The sequence below is a fragment of the Petromyzon marinus genome, chromosome 3 (assembly GCF_048934315.1).
Source record: "Petromyzon marinus isolate PM22_M1 ecotype Great Lakes invasive population chromosome 3, UKy_Petmar_22M1.pri1.0, whole genome shotgun sequence".
NCBI classification, from domain to species: domain Eukaryota; kingdom Metazoa; phylum Chordata; class Hyperoartia; order Petromyzontiformes; family Petromyzontidae; genus Petromyzon; species Petromyzon marinus.
In genome coordinates, this window is record NC_133669.1 from 24,611,345 (window position 1) to 24,633,067 (window position 21,723).

At 49.9% G+C, this 21,723-nt stretch overlaps 1 protein-coding gene and 1 long non-coding RNA gene across 8 annotated transcripts in view; one reads left to right on the forward strand and one right to left on the reverse strand.

Moving 5' to 3' along the window:
• Window positions 1-5,545, forward strand: part of LOC142905981 (uncharacterized) — a 20,608-nt gene extending 15,063 nt beyond the window's left edge. Inside the window, exon 2 of the long non-coding RNA XR_012930010.1 lies at window positions 1,007-5,545. This is a non-coding gene — a long non-coding RNA (uncharacterized LOC142905981). The remainder of the gene's footprint in view (window positions 1-1,006) is intronic.
• Window positions 5,029-21,723, reverse strand: part of LOC116957737 (sodium/potassium-transporting ATPase subunit beta-1-interacting protein 3-like) — a 175,723-nt gene continuing 159,028 nt past the window's right edge. For 4 of the 7 annotated variants that reach the window (XM_076053257.1, XM_076053271.1, XM_076053268.1 and 1 more), the window contains 4 exons: window positions 10,458-10,682; window positions 8,096-8,156; window positions 7,467-7,794; window positions 5,029-5,109 (listed from right to left, as the gene is read on the reverse strand). In XM_076053257.1, the coding sequence (XP_075909372.1) occupies window positions 5,100-5,109; window positions 7,467-7,794; window positions 8,096-8,156; window positions 10,458-10,682 (624 nt within the window). In that variant the 3' untranslated portion in view covers window positions 5,029-5,099. The remainder of the gene's footprint in view (window positions 5,110-7,466; window positions 7,795-8,095; window positions 8,157-10,457; window positions 10,683-21,723) is intronic. The other 3 variants (XM_076053275.1, XM_032980066.2, XR_012930004.1) reach the window with 3 other exon arrangements.

A 21,723-nucleotide genomic window follows, 5' to 3' on the forward strand; every position in this document is an offset into this window, starting at 1 on the left:
ATGAGGCTCTTTAAAGCTTTTGTTGAATGCCTCATCAATGGCTTAATCCATTTCTTTGGAATCCCTAGGGACTCTTCTAGCCACAAGCCACTGAGCCCCCCCCCCCCTCCTGCCTCTCCCCCCCCCCCCCCTTTAACTCCTCCACCCCCTACCATCGGCTGACAGCAGCAGCAATGAGGAACGCGCCAGGATGGGATAGGGGAGTGCTGCCAGGAACACTGCCATCCTTAGCAGGCGCCACGCGCCAATTAGCAGGTGACGCGGAGAGAGAGACGGGGGTTGGGGAGGGGGGGGGGAGGTGAATCGCAGTCAGCCCTCGCTCACGGGCACCGTGCGCGGTCGCGATCGCACGCTCTCCCCCCAGCACACACCACGGCAGTGCACGCAGAGACACGGTGTGTGTGTGTGTGTGTGCGCAGTAGCAGCAGCAGCAGCAACACGCATCGTCATCACCACCACCACCATCACCACACGTGCACCACTGCTGATATTCGAGCACGTACAAAACAAACTAAAAAAAAACAACGCACACGTTCATGGCCACCGCTGACAGCCGTTATTCGATGGAAAGATTCGCCCACCTGCCATAGGAATGTGGAATTTTCTCGGCTGGCCTGGGGCTGTGAACTGCTGCTGATGCACCGCCTCGATGGTTATTATGCTAAGAAGCGTGACTTTTACTCGAGACCGGATCGCTCTCACCGCGCGCATTGTGACGTCTGCACGGCCGCGGATTTGCAGAGCGAGACAGGTGACACGCTCTGCTTCGGTTGAAAATGTAGCAGATAATTGATGTCCGACTCGTAAGGATTTGCCACTCAACGGGTGCTTACATGCTATTGCATCTCACAGCTCCCTCTGCCTATATGAATATGCTAGACATTGTAATCAATTAGATAGATGGATAGAAATTGGGTCCAACTTATAACAAGTTTAAGGTCCTTGTCAGCCCACTGTGTTGTCCACGGAAGTTTGTGATCATTCCTCACCACTTTTGTCATTTCAGGTTGTTAAAGGAGGAGGGGAGCCCATGAATGGCTCAGTTATCGCTCGCCACCAATGTCAGCTGTGGCTGGGAATCATCAACAGGTCACCGGGATCAGCATGTGGTTGCTCTAAGCATGCGATGCGCCACCTCTACATCCCAACATCGGCGACTGTTGACCGTGATCGGCCATCTTCACCAGCCGTGGTCAATCCACTGCTGGATGAAGTTGGCCCCAAGCCGCAGCCGCAGCCACCTCTCACGATCCTGCGATGTCACGAATCCTCCCGGCACCCGTGCATCAAATCTCCACCACTCTGGTGGACGTCCTCTCGGACGCGTCCCGTTCATCGGTGCGGGAAGGCAAACGATGGAGGCGCAGGGTGTCGCCGTTTTTTGCGCGGCGGGCCTCCTTCCGTGTGTGACACACGGTGCTTGTGAACAAGGCGAGGTGGTCTTCAATCGAGCCCTGCCTGCGGTGTTGTCGTAACCACCCACGGCGGCCCCCATCTGCACTACACACATCCACTTAGCTAGCCTCATTTGCATAAATTTCAACTTTGCAAGAGTCCAACCTGGGCAGCCCTGTGATCTCCTATTCCCAGGATACGGCGGTTGAAAGCAAAATTATGTCAAGGTCACGGTACAGCAGAGAAGCAATCTGCAATCAAAAACTAATATCCCAGTCCGCATTTCACAAACCGTACACAACGCATATTGTGGGAGCAGTGGAAAGCTCACTTGAGCATCATAATAATAATTCACAACCCTTTGCCAATTCACTGCTCGATGAAGGCCTCCCCACGCCGTCGCGGTCATGGGGGCCATTTGACCGTCCTTCACCGCACTGTGGTCAGTGCGGATCAGTGAAGGGTGAGCTCAGGAACCTATCACCGCTGATGTTAGCCCGGGCCAGGAATCGAACCCAGGTGGCGAGGTTCGTAGCTAACAATTAGATATTTTTTTCTCATCGCGCCCACTTGAAGCACGTTACAATAAGATGGCGAGGAGAACTTTGGACGGCATTGTTCTGTTTTTGTTTTACGATTATTGTTGTAATTTTGAGGGGGAGTGTTTATGTCGAGATGCGTTTCTCTGAAGCCCTCCACCGTCAGCGTTGTTACATGTTTTGTTTTGGCTCCTTTCCCGGGGATGTTGTTGCGGCTTCGTCTCCGAGTGCCAGCGCTGAGTGGGAAGCAGTTGGCGGAGAGACAAATTATTCAAAATTGGGCCAAAAGAGGTTATTTACTGACTCCAGAGGTCGCACATTGACGTCACCGAATTCAGATACATCTTTTTGAAACCATCATACCATCATATAATTTAGTTCATTCTAAAGCCACTCTTGCAATCACAGGAAGCGCGAAGTAATTACGTAGATTTTTTTTTGCAAATGCTGCCATTGAGATGGGAAAGATATTCTGTTTGGTGAATGTAGTGTGGCATGCACCGTACACAGATACGGCCCTCTTGTAAGTCCCCTGCTGGCTGAGCTCTGGAGGTTGTTTGACCATTTTCACCGCGATGGTCACTGTGCGTTGATGAAGGCAGGGTACACGGAAAAAAGCAATGGCGTCTCGGTGGCTCAGCGGTGACGGAAGAATGCAGCCGAACTGCAGAGGCTGTAACAAACGCTTTTATTCAGAATCATTATCTGTATTTATAGTGGCTGAAAGTGGCCAGCGTGCGCCGCGGCGCGCGTCTCAACTTCGCAAACTGCGCGTGAACAACTCGCGCGCCACGCCCGTATCGGCACGGCGATGCACTTCAATACAAAACAAAACTCGACTTTTTTTTAAAAAAAAAAACGTATTCATGACAGCGCATTGCAATCGCGTCGATGCAATGAGGAATGGATAAAGAGTAAAGAAAAAAATAATAACCTCAACATGTTGAAACATTTCCGGGGGACAAAATAATCGTGGGGCAATTTTTTTGTCGCCGAAACAAGACTCGTGACTGGGCTCACGGTGACAACCGCACGGATGATCCTGAAGCAGACGGTAACTGGGCCTAAGGCAATGGGGGTTCCGCTATGCTGTCAAATTACAGGGACAACGCCGCGCCACGGAATTCATCGCTGATATTGCGCGACCAAAAATACACCGTAAGAACGAACGCGTAAAATCAGCAAAACGTCCAATAACACAGGCATTTATCTACATCCGAGTTAAAAAAAGGTCAACCAACTAAAGTGGTTATACATCAACAGCCCCACATTCCCCCCCCCCACCCTTATGTATACGTTTATGACGGATCCATATGCACAATACAGCTTCCATACGCCATAAAAACGTTTTTAGTCACACTCTAATCAGATTTACCCACGAAGGCGTGAGCAATACAAAAATGTACCATTAGTTATTTTGTCACAGTAGGCTGTTATTACATATTTGCAACGGGTAGGACAAGTAGCCAGTGTTTGACGTACGACGCGCCGAGTTGACATGTGCGGAATGTACACAGCAGTGCGGTAATCGACAAAGACGTTCCCATCTCCAACACACTCCTGTATCTTCATTGCAAGCCGCCGTATTTAACACAACTCCGGCCATACGGCACAGCCAGCAACTGCTGCACAACGTGTTTCTCTTGAGCTTTGCTGAGAGCATGGACAACGCAACCCAGCAGTGAATAAGATTCCATGCCAGAAGTGGCCCCTTTTTTCTCTGGTAATTTCCCATTTAAGAAATCTGGCAATGAATGAATCAGCAATAGAAGCGCATTGCAACGTGGCCACTGATCCTAGAGTCCCTTTAATCTCTCTTTTCTCTGAATTTACACGTGTTTGACTTCTCGCGAGGGTGATGTAGTCACATATGTATGCATAGTGAATCGCCGCCGCAGCTCCACTGTGAAATTACGACGATGCACTCGTGAAATTATCAATGCTCTGGTGGTCGGAGCGAAAAGTTAATAAATTATACATCGCCACCAAACGTTACGCTCAGCCCACACGCAAGTGGCGGAGTGGAGGGGAGGGGGGTGCTGCTGCTCAATTTGTTCATTGCAACGGCATTCTGGGGGGTTTGTTGAGACGCCACAGCTCCACCAATCGGATCACTCGAGGGACCAACAGCGGGCGTGCGCACGCGCGTGCCGGGGCAGCTCGGGCACAACTCCAGTTCGTGGTCAGGAAATTCAAGAAATATTCGCACGTGCCAATGCAATTGAAGGGGTTTAACAACAACAACAAAAAAAACACTGCAGCGTATTCGTAAAATATGGCCGTGGCGGCAGAGAGATCGGAGAGCGCCGAGCGACGGACGAACGAGCCAGATGCAAAGGTGGATTGAATCGCTACCCACCACGGCTGGAGGCTGATGACAACGTGGGATCTCTGTGGACTACGTGAGAGAATCTTCCGGTCAATGACAGCACGGCCGTTCAATTGTACTGCGATCCTTTCCCAGTGGTGAAGCAGAGTTAAATCAAGACTGGGAAATATATAGAGGTAGAAAGATGATCCCATTCATCTTCATTTAACTCTCTCCACAGCGAGCTGTTGAATGTAGAAATTCCCCACTGAGGGTGGCTCAGAATACGAGCCTCTGCGGGACGGGAGACAGCAGAGGAACCCCCACAGGTAGCGAGCCCCCTGACACTCGTGTCAGGAACTTCATTAAATGAATACCTAATTAAAGTGGGACACAACTGAAGCAGAGCACAGAATTATTGCCATACTTCTCAAAGGCATTGTTTTTGCCAAATAGGTCAGAGAACAAACCCACCACCACCACCACCCCCAAAAAAAAAAACTATCATTAAAAACAAAACCAACAAGGACTTGAACCCGCAGGTGACGCTTTCTTTTTGTGACATGCAAATTACAATTCCTGTGTCGTGGACATCACAAGGGCGCGGGGCGGCCGGGTGACCACCGGCTGGGAGGAGCGAGCGAGCGAGCGAGCGGGCGCCACCGCCCGCCTCGGACAGCTCGCGGAGTGACGTCGCCAGAGCCGTCCGCTCGCCACGCCGCTTTGTGTCGCGCTCCGCCGGGCGAGGTTGCCCGTGGGCCCCCCCGCTGTGACCCCCCGCTGTGACCCCCCCTCCTCCCCTTCCCCCATGCCGAGCCAGCGCCGCGGAAGGAGAATCCAGAGGTCTCTGCAGATGCCTATTTAGGCCTGCAGGTCGAGGCACGCACGCAACAAGACAAAGATCCCCGTGAAGCCTTAGCATACTTTTGGGGCAAGTGCTGCTAGCGGGCACCTTTGAAGGCCGGCACGGCACGTGAGGGGGTGGGTGGCCAACACCACGCCAGGCCGTCTTTGTCTCCCTAGTGGCGATGTTTACACACCGCACTAGGCACCCATTTAAGGCTGAATCGACCTTGGGGTGGCCCAGGGCCGGTTCAGATAACCATCCCTGGTGTTGACTGTAAGTGGGAATTGAACTCGGGAAGCCGGGTTCGTAGCGCAGTGCACTAACCGCTACACTACCGCTCCCCATAGACACACGTACACACGCATTCACACACGCGCGTGCACACATATGCAGAACTGTATCCACCAGACTCTGCTCTGTGTAATTTTTTGATTGAGTAAACGTTGTTGACTTCCATTTGTGTTCCTATCGTTAATGGTCAGCACATGGCGCTGCCTCATGCTTCCACGCCGTCCGGGACCTTTAAGGTTATCATGATATGAGCACAATTTACGCTGATGCCGGTTCGTGGAAAATAGTTAAACCCTGACTTGTGGGTCAATTAATTAGAGTGTGGAATTCACCGCATACTTTACTCAGTTGGTCAGGTGTGCTTCATGCATCATCCAAAGCCTGCAAATTCTAATTATACTCAGGGATAGATTCAGCCTCTCGTCCCTCTAGCGTTTGTAAAATAAGTACCATTTTAAATTTCGATTTAAAGCTTTCGTGACTGCAAGGATTCATCTTCTTTGGTTCTTTCGGTAAAGTCACGTAAAATGATAATAAAATAATAAGTTAATAAAATAAAACAATAAAATTCTCACGACGTTTCGGCCACAACACAAGTGGCTTTCTTCAGGTGAAAGGAACAGACCTGTCGGGATGACAGAGCTTCAAATGAAATTTTATTATTTTATTATTTTATTCTCATTCTACGTGACTTTACCGAAAGAACCAAAGAAGTACCATTTTGTGGGAAGTCAACAGTGATCATCCTTTGGATAGACTGGTCCCTGCCACGGGAATGTGGAATTTCCACCACTCGCCCAGTGTCATAAGAAAAAAGCAACGCTACCCTTACGCTCATTTGAGCATTTAGACTTTTTTTAAACGATACCATTTCGCTTTCATAAAATAATCCAGGGAATTAATCGAAGCATTATAGTTTAAAGTAATTTAATATTATTTTAAAGTAATTTAACCTTTGTCGATCCACGACTGGATGAAGGCCTCCCCACACTGTGTTGGTCATGGGGTTTGTTTGACCAAATATCACCTGACTGACCAATGCAAGTTGATGAAGGGGTGAAGCCAGGACCGGTTCACACATCACTCACTACCGACATATGCCACTGCTGGGAATGGAACCTAGCCCGCAGGGGTTAACAGCACACTTTTTTGCGTGGTACAGGGTTTGTCAGGAAGTTGGCCCACGAGGGCCGTGCGTCTCTCCCCAATGGAGACACCCGCGTTGGCGTTGAACCTGCGCACACAGTGGCCGACTGGTGGAAAGTGCCGGGGGATATATTTTGTTCTTGAAATGAAACGTCGCGGGACCATTTGATACATTGTGCCTGCAGCACATTACCAGAGGTACTGGGACAGGGCTCATAACCGGGCGCACCTCGGATGCGAAAAGGATAAAATGAAATCAAGCGAGTGGGCGGGTTTTTATATGCAGCACGGCATCACCGTTCTGCAAGCAAACAGGGCTCGCATACAAAGAAGGCCCGTTGGCCTTTAGCGGGCTATTGCGATCTTGGTGGATGATCCTCTCCACAAACGTGTCTGTCACACTTGCAAATAAGGAGCCACTTCTCACGTGCAGAATGTAATTGGATCTTTTATTCCGCGAATTAACTGGATAAATGTGTACTTCTTTCGAAAGCCACATAAGTATCCGATAATGTTCCGACATCACGGCATCACGATGTGACCTTTACATTTAAGGCTATCAAATCTCCCGGTTTGGCTCAAATTGTCCAGGTGGCCTGAAGATTTTTTTTTAAAACTGGGATTTTGCCCCAAGTTTTTTTTTTCTCGCTTCATTTTATGGCTTCATGCTCAACCCATCGGTACAAAGGGTGGAGCTACCTGAGCAGTGCTTCAAGGGCGAGTGGTTCAGTGGGCGTAGATATGTAAAAGTAGGTGGGGCTTATAGAGGGGTGGGGTGGGGCGGGGCCATCCAGCTCGCCGTATGTCCCAGTTGAGCCTCTCAGGCATTCGGAAGCTTCACTTTAAATTTGTCGACACGGTAAAACATTTCGAGGCTACCCTGGCTACCTGCAGAGACATTACAACGAACGGCAGCCCAGCTGCCCAGGCATATACTCACAGATACAGCGGCTGCAGCTGGAGGTATGACATCTTCTGCGAGCCCCGGTACGCCGCGTACGAGTCAAATCCACCGATGAAATCAACTGCGGCCACGGAAACACACGCGCCAGCCCGGGCGTGAAGCCACACACAAGGTAATCGCGCTCGCCAGGTGAGGCACGGGGTCAAGGTGGAGAAAGCAAAACAAGACAAGTCTTGGACACCGCAACAATGGTGATGCATATCAACACAGCCACTGCGGGCGGCGGTGTTTTGTTTTGGCACGGTAAGGAGAGGCGCCCGTGTGTGTTTACTGTTGCGCTGCTGCTCGAGATCCCAACGGATGCCTCATGGCACGACGGCGATGGCCCAATCGGGATGAAATTGGGGTGGGGGGGGGGGAAATGAAAAAAAAACGACGAGTAATAAGTGTGTAGCTTGAAGGTCATTTTTTGTAGCTTGAATGTCACATTTTTTTTGTAACCGTTTGATTTCTGGCGCCGCTGCCGTATATTGCAACGGTAGACGGTCGCATCGAGGCGCTAGATAAATACAAAGTGGCGCCGCGCGATCGCGCGCGTGCTCCACCCATTTGCAGAAACAGCGGCGAGCGCGTTTGGGGGGAAGCGATGTGCACGTGGGACTCACAGCTGTCCTCTTCCTCCGTGAACACGCTGATGACATAGCAGGCGCAGACAAAACACACCAGCTGGCGACACACGTACAAAGAGAAAGAGAAAATATTAGTTCCTTCCTACTTTGTCTCAACGCTGTGCAATGCGGGAGAGAGAGAGAGCCGCATCAGAGTGGCAAACAACAGAAGCCCCCCCCCCATCCCCCCCACACCTTGCTGTGGCAAATATTTCCTTTCCCACCGCATCGCAATTAAATGTCAACAAACAAAACCAAACACAAATACATTTGTTCCCTTCTTTATAAATAGTTAAAAAGTGTGAAGTCAGAGGTGTGGAATTCTTCACGTTTTAAATATTTAATAAGGAAACATTTCCGTATTTTATCGCTTGCTTGCATGCCTGTGCAGGCGAACTTAGTTAGAATCTGAAACGGGCGCCCGGTGTGGGATTTCATACTTATAATCCTCATTGTGAGCAATTACCTTAATCTCTGTCAAACACAACATTGGCCAAGTACTGACATTTGTTTCAATTGCACCCTTTCAAGTGAGATTTCCCCCTGCGGAACGACTCTGCTCGATTCGCCCGTGTACCTGAGAAATAAGAAAGCTTCTGCCCGCTACCGTTCCATTAAAGAACCATTACGAGCAAATTGTGACCATCTGATTACAGCCCTTGGTAATCGCTTTCCATTAGATCGACTAATTCCTATCTCGGGTGGATTCTAACGACGCGGACATTAAATTAGCTGGCTACAAATGAAAAATGGCCAATTAACCCAAGAAGCCCTCGGTGCATTCAGAAATCACCGCCTAAATAAACAACGCCAAGCCGGGGGGGGAGTGGGGGGGGGAATAATTATCCCGACCGTTCACTTGGGCGTGTAAATATGAACAGGTAGAGATTTGAGATACGACCATCGCGAGAAAGCCACGCAAACTCCCCCCCCCCCCCACCAACGCGCCTGTGACGGTAAAAAATGATTTGGCATTCTGAGGGTCCCATTACACGCGGTAACGCTAAAGGTTACACCCCAACTTGGCCACGGTTTCACCTGAATGTAAAATGAGTAATGGATTTAATTTATAGGCTGCGCAATTTTTTTTTCAATATTTTTTTTTCTTCGCGCACTCCGCGGGGTGGCCACGCGCGGAGGCGGATTCGTCACCTGACGCCACACCGTTCTGATTCGAGCCAAGCACAAACAAATGCAATCAATTATTGCGCCCCGCATTTTAATGGCATTCCTTGTAGAGGAAATGCTTTGACTTTGAAGTTCTGTCAACAGACAGGGATCAGATTCAGTTTTCTTGTTTTATTTATTTTTTGGCCTCAAGGGACCGTATACGGTTCATTGGTAAATTATTAATTTAAAAAAACTGGACCGGATCGTTTCTTAGCGGTGTAAAGTGCAAATAAAATCTATTTCAGCTTTCTTACAGCCTCCTTTTTGTATAGTAACGTGGATTTCCCTGGCTAAACTGTCCTTTATCCAATAAAATCCAGTGTTTGCACTTCACATTCACTCTTAATAAATTAGATTTTTTTTTTGCTGTGTTCATCCAGAAGGGATCTTTCTTTTTTAATACAAACTGCGGCCATGCGCACACACTCCCATTAATATCAGCCGATGCCCCGCGCGTCCCAATTCTCAGGCAGCCGCTGCGGTGCAAGTGTTCCGCCACCAAGACGGGATCCGCTGCTAGCAGCCGTTGCTGCAGCTGCCAAGCCACGGGGGTGATTGGAGCCTCCAAATCTCCGCATTAATTCCCATTCCCGGCTCCACGCCGGGTCGCTCTTGGGGATGGTCGGAGGCTCGACACGACAACTACTCTTGCCCTGCCGTTGCGCCTCTATCTTATTTTTTTTTCCCCTTTCAAGCGGCGCCGGCAGCCAGCGGGTTGGAGGGCTGCACCCGAGCCCGAAATAAATAAGACCCCATAATAATGAGCTCGTACTAATGGAGCGATAAGGAAGCAGATGGCAGTCTGTACGCTGTTAACCTAACAAACAAACAAAAAGACCCCGCGATAATTTTCACATCCGCTGCGAAGGACTTCTGAATACAAAGAAAAAACCCGTGGAGATCCAACTGTTCTTTCTCGAGATATTCACGATCATAGAAAGAAGGCACAGCATGCCTTTGTTCAATAATCGCCAATTATTCTCCCCGGTCTTCCCTCCCCTGCCACTAATAATGAGAGTTTAAAAGCACCAAAATGGCAATATAGCGACTGCACACACGCACGCACACGCACGCATACACGCACGCACACACGCACATACACACTCACGCACTCACGCACACACTCACGCACGCACACACGCACGCATCGTTCACGGGGGGGGGGGGGGGGGAGAGAGAGACGGCTTACCGCGAGCACGATTTGGCAGGCGCTGTGGATGACCTCGACGAACTGGAACTCGAGCGGACATTCCACCACGCCCACCGCCACGGGCCCCGTGAGGCCGTCGGACACCGTGTCGCCTGCCACCGAGGGGCCCGGCAGCGCCGTGGGTGGCGCGGGGGGGCAGGCCGAGCCGTAATCCCGCCACCACGAGCGGTGGTACGAGATGTTGAACGTGAGCAGGTCGCTGTCCTGCGGAGGAAATTCGCGAATTCCGAGGGGCTTCGTTTCGGCGGCGTTTCCGAAATTTGCAGACGCCGAAACAGCCGCATCGCGATCGCCGTTCGCGGCCCCGGCAGGGGCCGGTCGCGAGCGTCGGACCTCGTGGCGAGGTGCAGGGATAATCTCGCGCGCGGGACGGTGTTGATGTTGGATCGCACGCACGCACGCATGCACGCGCGCGGATGCGTTCCCGCGCGTCCGGACGATGGCAACGCGATGATGACAAACGCGGCGCAATTCGTCTGGCCACGCAGCAGCAGCAGCAGCACCAGGCCACACCGCCTCGAAGGGACATTCACACTCGCGGCCAACGCACGCTGCAGTCTCGCGTAATGCATTCATTACGGTGAAAAGCTCTTCATATTATTCCCGTTAAATGCCTCTTAATGTCAGCCCTTGCTCGTGATATTCTTATAAATCCGCGATATAAATGAACCGCACGCAAATATGCGCACGCGCTCATCCTACATAATAGCTCCCATCTGCAACCAGTTCCCTGTTGGCCCCCCGAAATTATTTAACGACTCGTGGCTTCTAACAATCGTACACATCCACGACAACAATGAGCACGGCCGGCGGAGGCGTGTAGAAAGTGGTTAGCACACTGCGCCATCGACCCAGCGAGCCGAGTTCGCTACCGGGCACGGCTAACACCAAGTGCCGCGCGACGTCCGAGCCGGTGCTGGGCACCCGCACGGACCAGCGTGCCCAAGTGTGGTCAAACAAATCCCGATGAACGACACAAAACCACGGGGAGGCCTTTGTCCGACGGTAGACTGACAAAGGGGCCGGAAATCATTCCGTGTCACATTGATTGAAAAGAATCTGTGCTCGCTCGTTCGGTGTACGATCGCACGTCGATAAGTGACTGCCCCCACCACCCCCCCCCCCTCTATATGAATGACGTAGCCGAGTCACCACGAAGCGCCGGGAACGCTTCACAGAGGGTCGCTGTCACCACCAGGGTCGTGACGGCTGCATATCCATCTGGCTTCTCATGACGCGCCGCGCAGGGAGCCAAACAAGGCCGTTTCACTCCAGCGCTCCCCCTGTGGATCATTTTAAAATGTTAACTCGGTGCCTTGCTTGAGTGGAGGGCTGTTGTTGTTTTATGGCTGTACCGATGTCACCGTGAAGAGAATTGGCCCGTCCATTAAAATCCCTTCGTGTTCCTCGCCAGCAGAGTCTAAGCGGAGTGAGAAACCATCCATCCTCTCTTCATGACCTCTCCTAAACCATTCCTCCAATCTCCACACTATTTTCTGCGACACTTCACGAACGCCATCTCTCACCTGCGAATGTATTTTTTTGTTTTTATCAAGTTGGGTGGGGAGAGGTGGGGAGGGGGGGGGGGAAATTCAAAGATGAATATCACAATTCACAATGATGCGCCGAGTTGTCGGTGGAATATAACTGGGTTTTTATTTAGAAATCGATACCACTGTACGTGCATTTGTTCAGTGGTAGTCCTGAGCAGAAAGTGGCACCACTTCTTGCAGCTAAACTTAAGTGCCACCAATGTATTTACGCGGCTCATACGAGTGAATTATTTGATAGCCTCCTCGTTGCCAACGGTCATCACGCCGTTCACTATCATCGGTCACGTGAAGAAGTTGGAACCGCAACAGCTGACGCCACCCGAGGAGGTTACCGACGAGCGAGGTATCTACTCTGGGCTCATGGACGATGTGCCCAGAGTACACCCCGAGTTCGATTTCTTGCCACAGTTAGCATCAGTGCTGATTGATGACTGAATTGGTCTTGGATGCTCTGCTTTACAAACCCGCACTGACCAGCGCGGTGAAGAATGGTCAAACAACTCCCATGACCGACACAACGTGAGGCCTTCATCCAGCAGTAGAATGACGAGGGGCTGTACGTTTAGACGTCAACACACCACACGAGGGATCTGATTTTAGGAAAGGTTTTTCTACCGACGAGCACATTCATTCTCCCAATGAGACTGCTGGTGCAGTAAAATACCACAGAAAACCCACGATACCGCACAACAGTACGGGCTTCATGGAAACCATATTGTTATCACTTTGGATAATTGTTCACCTTCGTGAGATGCCAAACCCCTCCCCGACATAAAACCGAGAGTGTAATAACATGGCATGTCACACACAATCCACAACACGGGGTGCATTTCGAAGTAGCTTTCTGCCCACTATTTTTACACACCCAGTGCAAAATCCACAAACAACCTGTACTCAACACTTGGGCCCTCTCTCCTCAGCAAATCTGGTTACATTTCGTGCAAAAAAAAAATCTATCAACCCTATTTTAATTTGTGCCGCCTGCTTCTCTGCATTCCCCAAAGACGATATGCGTATCTGAAGATTCGTTTCAGACAAGACCGCGCGCCGGGCTCTTCCGTTCGCTTCGCAGCTATTGTTTCCGCTGAAATGTAATTACTTTCGCTCGCAGACGGCGCAAGACGAGACGAGATGCTCACGCCATCAGTTGATCGCAGCGTGCGCTCGAAGGAACGGCTTTTGTTCATCGCAAAAATTATGCGCCGGGCCCAGATTTTAATATGACACACGTAAAAAAAAAGGGAGCCACGCCAGCTTTAAATATTAAAATCATTATGCAACGGGATTTATTTCTTGAGCCGTGTTAAAAAAAAAAACATCTCTCTCGGTCAAAACAATGGCAATAATTCACGGGGTTGACAAACAGCGGCGTTCTCCTGATAGCGACGGTGACCACGGTGGGTAACTTTGAAAATTGCTGCGGGGTAGTAGCGATCGCTATTCGCATTGCAGTTAGAATGAGAATATTTTATTTACCCTGGAGAAAAACGCTGAGCCGTGGAGCTCTTATTCACAGGCATCTTGACGGCTAAAGTAGGCCCGCTCATCCTCACGAGCGAAGAGAGCTTTACTTTGTTAATATAATTGAAGCTATTTTCGAGGAAAATCTGTCATAATTGTATTTCTTTTGTATTGTCCTGAGCCCATGTGGTAATCTTCCATGAACAAAAAGTTTTAGTTTATATTGGCACGAGAGGGCTGCCTTGTCGACACTGCATTCAATACACGTGATATGCACCGTTTACTTATCTACGGAAACAATGTACAGCACTTGGATGTTCTATGATTAAAATTAATAAATGCCTAAACTCCAAAACTTAACTTTGTTGTGCCCAGTTGATAAGATGTCAGTTATACAAGTAAAGGAAAAAAGTAATCATGCACTAAAACAACCTTTACCATTTGAAACGTGCCAGCATGACATGTCTGGAATAAATTGGTCGGGCTGGAAAGGTTATTTGCATTCCTGGCTTGCTGCAAATTAATTTTCAGATTTTTTTTTGCGAGTTGTTTAAAAAGTAGCAAAACGTACGCTGCTCCGTGATTTTCTATCAGTAACTACACCTAAAACTCTTATCACAAAATAAACGCAACCGACCCAGGTGCTCAGCGACGCTCAATCGGAACATTTCGAGTTCAAATCCTGTCCGGGGGTTGACTCGGCCCATCATCCTTATAGGTGTCGATAAAGTGACTACTACTTTGTGGGAAAGTCATCATTGGCTCTATAAGATAGATTCACCGCCATAGGAATGTGGAATTTCCACCACGAGTTCAGGGCTGTAGATGTGAGATGAGCACCATATCAACGCTCATCTGAGATCACGGAAACGTTGACTCACGCAAAACAAATGTCTGCCTCTACGCTAGACCAACTTGCAATTATGGCAACACTGAAAATGTAAAATAAGAAAACGTTTAAATGCCACAATGTTACGTCCGTGCAGTGTAAAACTTCCCGTCGGTCGCAACTGGCATTTACAAAAAGTGGCCGGGTAGAACGGTAAAAATGGCAACAAACCTAAGTGATGATTCTGTATAAATAAATGAATTATCATGGGATTCGTGAGCGGCAAAGGGCAGCCAGGGTAGCTGATGCCGCGCCACCAATTGCTCTGCTACGATTCGCCACCTACCCCCCCCGCCCCCCGCGTGTCTCGCGCTGCCTTGCGGACACACTGTGCATTATTAATCACGGGCCCTTAAATCGCTTCGTACATCTCATCGTTAATAGGCAGCGGATGTGAATATAAACTCAATAAGTACAAATATATATTATATTACAGATTGTCAAGAACAGATAGCTATTATTAAATTAACCTCTACGGTTAAGTGGCCAAGTTCGAGGGAAGAAATACATAAATAACCACGGCGAAGAAGAAGAAGACAAAAAAAAACCACAGCTCGCACTTTCCTCTTTGCTTGCACCATTTCTCTGCCTGCGTGTAACTTTTCTCCTGAATAGCATTAAGACCGTGATTCAAATGCTGCATTTTTTTTGGTGAATGGGTGTCCCGTGGGTCTAAAGTCCACCGTGCCAAGCGGCCAAATCTCCTCCTGGGGGTCTCTGAGTCGTGGTGCTCGGATAATGAACCCTGTTTACCTGCCCCAACGAGCCGCTAATGGGAATTGAGCCGCTGATGATCTCGAGCGAGAATGACTCGAGCCTTTCTGTATTACCCGGCGGCGTTCCGCTCTGTGCGTGACGATGGACTTTGCAGCCGCCCCAAGAACGGCACGCTGCTTCTGAGGGCTGAGGTTACGGGAGCTAATTGATTAGACGAAGAACGTGGGATGACAGCAGCTTCGTCTAAAGGGAAGCAGTCGAGATCTCTAAAAGGCAAACGAGCGAACGGCTTTAATCTGCCCCTCAACGAGCGGCGTGGGACGCTGACGACGAAACAATCGTGGCTTTGAATCTGTTCCCTTTCTCTTGCAACTCCAAAATCCGCCGCTGTTGGATGTAAAAACAAAGACAATTTAAAAAAAAACTAAAGGAATGCGCCGTGTCCTTTAACAATTCGTCGGTGAACAACGAATTTCTGATTCACGGCAATCACGAGCGCTCGTGCCCCATCGCGGCGCGTTCAGTCGAGACGAGTGGCGCGCTGAGCACGTGCGCGATCGATGTACGTGCGCATTGCACGCTGAACTTCTTTCGCGCCGTACGTCGCCAACCGTTGCTAATCGGAGGTGCGGGGGGAAGGACAACGCACCAATAACAAAAGAAGCGGTTCTAAAGAAATGCGTTTTCAATCTGGATGCGAAACAAGTGAGACAGAGCGAGACACACAGAGAGAGAGAGCGAGAGACAGCGCGAGACAGAGTTAGACCGTGCGAAACGTTGGCAGACATAGCGAGGATAGTTCGGGGACTATGGGAGACCGGGACAGAGCGAGACACAGACCGTGCCACACCTTGGCAGACAGAGCCAGACGGTGGCGAGCGGGGGCAACAGCAGAGGCGGCGAGCTGCTGTTCAACCGCACGCCCTCGCCTGCCATGGGCTGGGGTGATTGTGCAATGCGGAGTCTGCGAGTACCCCCCTGAGCAGGTCTCCCGAGCCCTCAAGCTGTGCCGTCGATTACATATTTGTCGTCGTTCATGTCGCAGATGGGAATCGCTGATGACTTGCGCACGGCCACCGGCTTCAATTTTTTCCCCCTTCCACCCAGGAGACGGAACGGAAACGGCACTGGCCCGCGTGCGATGCGATCCCGCGCGTCCGTGATGTGGATGTATCTTGCCACCGCGTCTGCCGCTCCCTGCTTGTATACTGCAAGCTCCCTCGCCTTCTGCCACCCTGCCGCTACACTGTTAGTCCCGGGGATTTGGGGGCCTCCGTTTAGATATATCTTCATAATAATAATAATGCCGTTTAGTTTCGTATAGCGTCGTTCGGACAAACTGCATCTCGCAATTGCCGAGGAACCAGAGACAAACTGGAAGGCAGTCGAGGGGTGGATCGGCACCAATGGCTGATGATGATATTTCAGTTAGGGAGTTATTGACGTTCAAGGTATGGTAAGAAATCGATGTTGTGATAATAATAATTATTGACATTCATTGTGCTCAATTTTCAGTCAGCAAATCATCATCAGCCATGGTCGACCCACTGCTGAATGAAGGCCTCCCCAAACCACCGCTGCTCCCTCTTGCTATCCTCATTGTAATAATCTATTTAGCACCTGCGAGCACATAGTCCATTCTAAAGTGTTATGATAAGTTGGTACATACAGCCTGTAATGAGATTCCATTCAAGAGCCGATTACGATCATCATTTTTACAACGCGGTGCACGGCAGTTCCTCCAGTGGCACGTGACACGTGAACTCGTTAACGTACCACACGCAACACACACAACACACATCGGAAATGCTGCCATCGCTTCGTACACGTGTATCGGGAATTGATTTTATTGAGTCCCGATGAAGGCCGACGCGGTGCAAGAGGGGGTGGTGTGGTCAGCACCACGGCCAGTGCGATGATGTTTTGTTGTTATTAAACGCTGCACCAGGTTCTCATGTAAGACCGTGCCGACCGAGAGGAGGCCCAGGGCTGGATCAGATATCGCTCGCTGGTGATGTGAGCAGTGGCCGGTAATCGAACTCAGGCGCCCCAGATTTATTAGGCTGTCTATGGATTCTGTGTGCGTACAAAGAGCATACTATTTTACTTTAGAATAAATAAGGCAGAGCCATGAACATCGTTTACACGGCACATTTATGAACAATTTATCTTTGTGTGGAGCAATGTGGAACGTCAAGCTATTTCTGATCTGTAATTGTAACTTTTAAACCGTCATTTAAAACATCTTTTATTTTTATTCCCCAGTCACATAAATTCCCATCTGTTTTCCAGTTTTGTGCACATTTCCAGTTTGTGCACATTTCATTATTTGCCTTGTACCTTGGCCCTTGATCAAGGCCAATTTTATTTTAAATTCCCAGCGCAAAATTGCACGCTTTATTTTGCTGTTTTCTTTGCCCGCGCTCGTTATTTCACTTCATTTAATTCTTCTCAGGCGTCTCTTGAAAACGTGTGTCGGGGGACTGTCACCTAGCTCAACAAAGGTTTTTTTATTGTTGTTTGCTCACTCAGGAAATCATCTCCTTGGTGTACAAGCGCAGTGTGTGTGTGCGCACACACTGCCGTGCGTGTGTGTGCAGTGTGTGTGTGCGCACACTGGCATGTGTGTGTGCGCACACTGGCGTGCGTGTGTGCGCGGTGTGCGTGCATTCAATTTTGAGAGGACAAAGTGATCGCCATTCTGATGAGTGTTGGCACAGTAGTCCGCAAACAGCCCTGCAAACCTGCTCATCTGAGTGTTGATTCCCAGCCACCGCGAAGCATCACTGCCGAGTGATATCTGAACCGCTCCAGGATCTCCCCAGTAAACTTCAACACGGGAAAGAAAAAAGGGACCAGGCACGGTGCCCACTGGCCACAACACTTCCTCCTTGTGTACGGTGCCTGCACTTGCTCCAACAGTCCGACAAAGGCCAATGTGGGATCGTTTTGTGCTGTGTGCCAGAGACCAGACAGGCTGCGTCAACTCTCTTTGCTCCCACCTTGATAACGAGAGAAGTGGCATCAGCTGTTACTGCTCGTTGAGCGTTATACAGCTCTTTCTGAGTGGCGAGCCCGGTTAAAATGGCCAACAGATAGAGGCAGGTTTTTTGTGTGTTTGCAGGGGACAGATTTTTGACTGTAAACACCCGACCGTGATTTTATTTCAATTTACCGGGTGGCTGGCGATCAGCTTGGTAATGTCCTTCCACAAAACAAATGTGTGCATGCACACACGGACCATGGATCACACGAGTGCCCCGGCGCTAAATGAATACCTGCTGTAGAAAAATCATTCTTCCATCAATGGCCCTAATTGGAACAACTCTGCCGGCCAAGACTTTCCACTCTACAATATTTATACTCACAGTTGCTCCATAAAATCGGCGATGTCTTGAACAATATTTCCCGTTAACAGCCCAGAGCCAGTGGCGGTCGTAGCACATTCCTATGGCGGAGGCAAGTTCATCCATAAGACAACCACGAAGTGGTACCTATTTTATAAACCCCAGAGGGATGATGGGCCGAGTTAACAACCAACTGGTGAGCCGCCTGCTCTAGCGCTGAGCCACCTGGCCATTCGGGATCGTCTTTTATTTACATTTTATACCCATCTCTGCAAACACACGCGCACACACAGGGACATCATTCTCTTTCCGCCACGCTAGATATTCCAGGCATGCGCTGGTGTGCCTCTGCGTGACGTCATCGACCCGGGTGATTAGCCATTCTCGACTGCTTCATCACACGAGCACCGCCCGGGCCACGAGGCCCTCTGAGTGTAATTTACGACGGTCGCTCCTCCCCAGGCCGGTGGTTGGGGGGGGGGGCTCTGCTTGAGTGGGAGATTCTAAACGAGATGGATGGCCAACGGTTCGGACGGGGAAGTGCAGACATCGCGGCTAAGCTACCGCCGTTATTAATATAAACGGAGTGCCACGCGTGGCTGCGAAAATGAAAAAAGTATTTTTTTTCTGTTATAACGCCGGTCGCTTGTTAAAAAAAAAAATCCATTTCTCTAAAAAGTTTGCAAGGCGTCTTGGCGGGCTGGGTGGGCGGGCGGTGGGCGGTGGTGGTGGGGGTGGGGGGGGTGCGGTCTGGGGGCTCACCGGCGAATTCGCCATCGGTGTGGCGGCTTGGACGCCGCTCGCGTCCCAGCCGTGGCGACGGCGTGGACGCCGGCGCGCGCCGCGTCACCGTGACGGATGGTTAACGATGGCGCGTTTGACCGCCCCCGTGCAAATTGAAAACATTTGTTTTTTTTTTTGCACTATTGAGCATGCGAGCGCAGAAAATTAGCTTCGTCTCCGCGATCTGTCTTCGGAAAAAAAACTGTGCCGCGCCTATGTTGCGAAAAACCTGACACCCTTTTAAGCCGTAAGACCCGGCGTTATGAGACTCTGTCAAAAAGGCAAACACGCTATTTGGCGATGCTGCTGCATTGGCAGTGGTGCCTAAGCGTAATGCACAACATCGACAACACAAACGCAGCACGTTTGTCAATAATAACACTGCGGACTTAAAGGGAAAAGGATACAAGGGGCCTTCTTCACGCTATAAAGACCCAGTAAACATGGAACGTTGGGCGAACGTCGCTCTAACATTGGTCCAACGGTTCAAACCACGTGCCAACAACGTCCGCCCAACGTTACGTATTTACCGGTGAAGGGCCATTGCCAGAAATATCGCCTGTTTTATTGTGTGTGTTTTTTTTTCTTTCAGAGGGTAGTTACGTTCCAAATCAAGATCGCCGTGTATCCGGTGTGCCGTCAGCGAGGGCACTCATCGCGGACAAAAGCCGGGAGCCACGATCCGGCCTCTGCGCTCGGCGCCGGGAACGGAGGAGCCACGCACAGAGGCGCTCGAAGTCATCGTCGTCGTCGTCAGCCGGGCCACGGTGACAAGCGTAGACTGTGGAGTTGTGATGGAGGGGGGAGGGACGACGCTGTGCACAAGGGAACGCAGGGCAGTGACGGAGAGTCGCCGTCCTCTTTTCGTCCGTTCGTCCGTTCGTTCGTTCCTCCGAGTACTTTATTGACAAGCCTGCGCGAGAGCTAATTGGCCTGACGACGAAGTCACCCGGAGTGCACACGAGTGCATCACAACTCGGAGGCTCAGCTGGGTTCAGCTGGGCTCAGCTGGGCTGAGCCTGGAGAGTGCTCGGATGGGCGACCACCACGTCGTGAAGTGGGTGCTGTAGGCTGCTGCTGCTGCTGCGACTGCGGTGCTACGGTGTCGACCGCGGGCCAGTGCAGCAAACGCCACTGTTGTACTGCACTACGCCCGGACATCTATGCTCTCCACCATCGCCAGCGAAGTGTCATGCCCAAGCCCATTTAACGGCCAATACGACGTCTCCACGATTTGTGTTTGTTCCCTGTGATCCGTGCGCATCTGTTCTTTGACTCTCAGTCGAATTGCAAGCATGGGCCGCTGCGTGCACCTTTGTGCACGTTTCAGATTGCATTCCATCTCCTTTGCCGGTGGCCATGATCCACGGTCAGACTTGGCAGTGCGAAATTATTGAAACCTTTCTTCAGACTCATCCTCCTCCTTCCACCCTGCTCCTGTCTCCTTTATTTAATCGTTTTGATCCAAATGCACCTTCAATGACTGCCCTGGGTGCACATCTTTTTCCGAGTTTTCAAGAGGCCTCCCTTCATTTGTTATTTTATTTTGTACGGCAAACTTTCTGTACATTACTGTTGTGTGTTTTTTTTTGCTCCTGTTCATCTTAACTTACACTTTGCTCTCCGACATATTAGGAATTTAAATACATCAATTCTTGCACATATTATTCAGTGCATGTATCGTAACCACGAATCAATATAAATCTTTGGAGCAATGGCATCGCTATACCCCTAGTGCATGCTATGAAGTTAAGGCTCTTCTATAAGCCGGAAAGAGCTTGACTTTGACATTTTGTATTAACCAATTTCCCAAACTCTTAAGAGTGCAAACATTTCCTTCACGCTTTTACCTCTGATAGCCTTCACTGGCATTAGTGGCGTTAAGCTCCACCAATAATCTCCGAATATTTGGTTACAGTTGAAATGAAATGAAGAAAATTGCACAAATGTTTGAGTGGCAGCCGATAAGTTTTGGGACTGAGAAATATAAAAAGGATGAAGATAAAACGTTGCCACCAAACCAACATCAGGGTTCATTTGAGGCCTCCAGATCACAGTTCGGACTTCATGTGCAAATTGGCTTAATGCATGACCACTTTGAAAGATAAGAATTCCCCTTTTTGGCACATACTTCAAAATCCGAAACTCCGTGTACATACACATTGTGGAAGTACTGTATGTGACAATGATAATGATGTCAATGATTTACCCAATAAAGTCTCATTGAGCACCAAGGCGGTTTCCAGGAGGGTCCTGCATTACAATAGTTGATCGGTTCCATGATTGGCACGTGGGAGGAACCCGTAGAAAGCCCATCGCGCACGCGAGGAGATAACACCAACAGCCCCGCACAGACTCAATACTGCGAGTGGACCAAATCTATGTTTGGACCACAACTATTGTCATGCTGCCATGTATTGCCACCCTCCTAGCCATAGGCTTACAGCCTGAAATGCCATGTTCTCACCTGCTTCTAAAAAAAAAGTGTTTTTTTG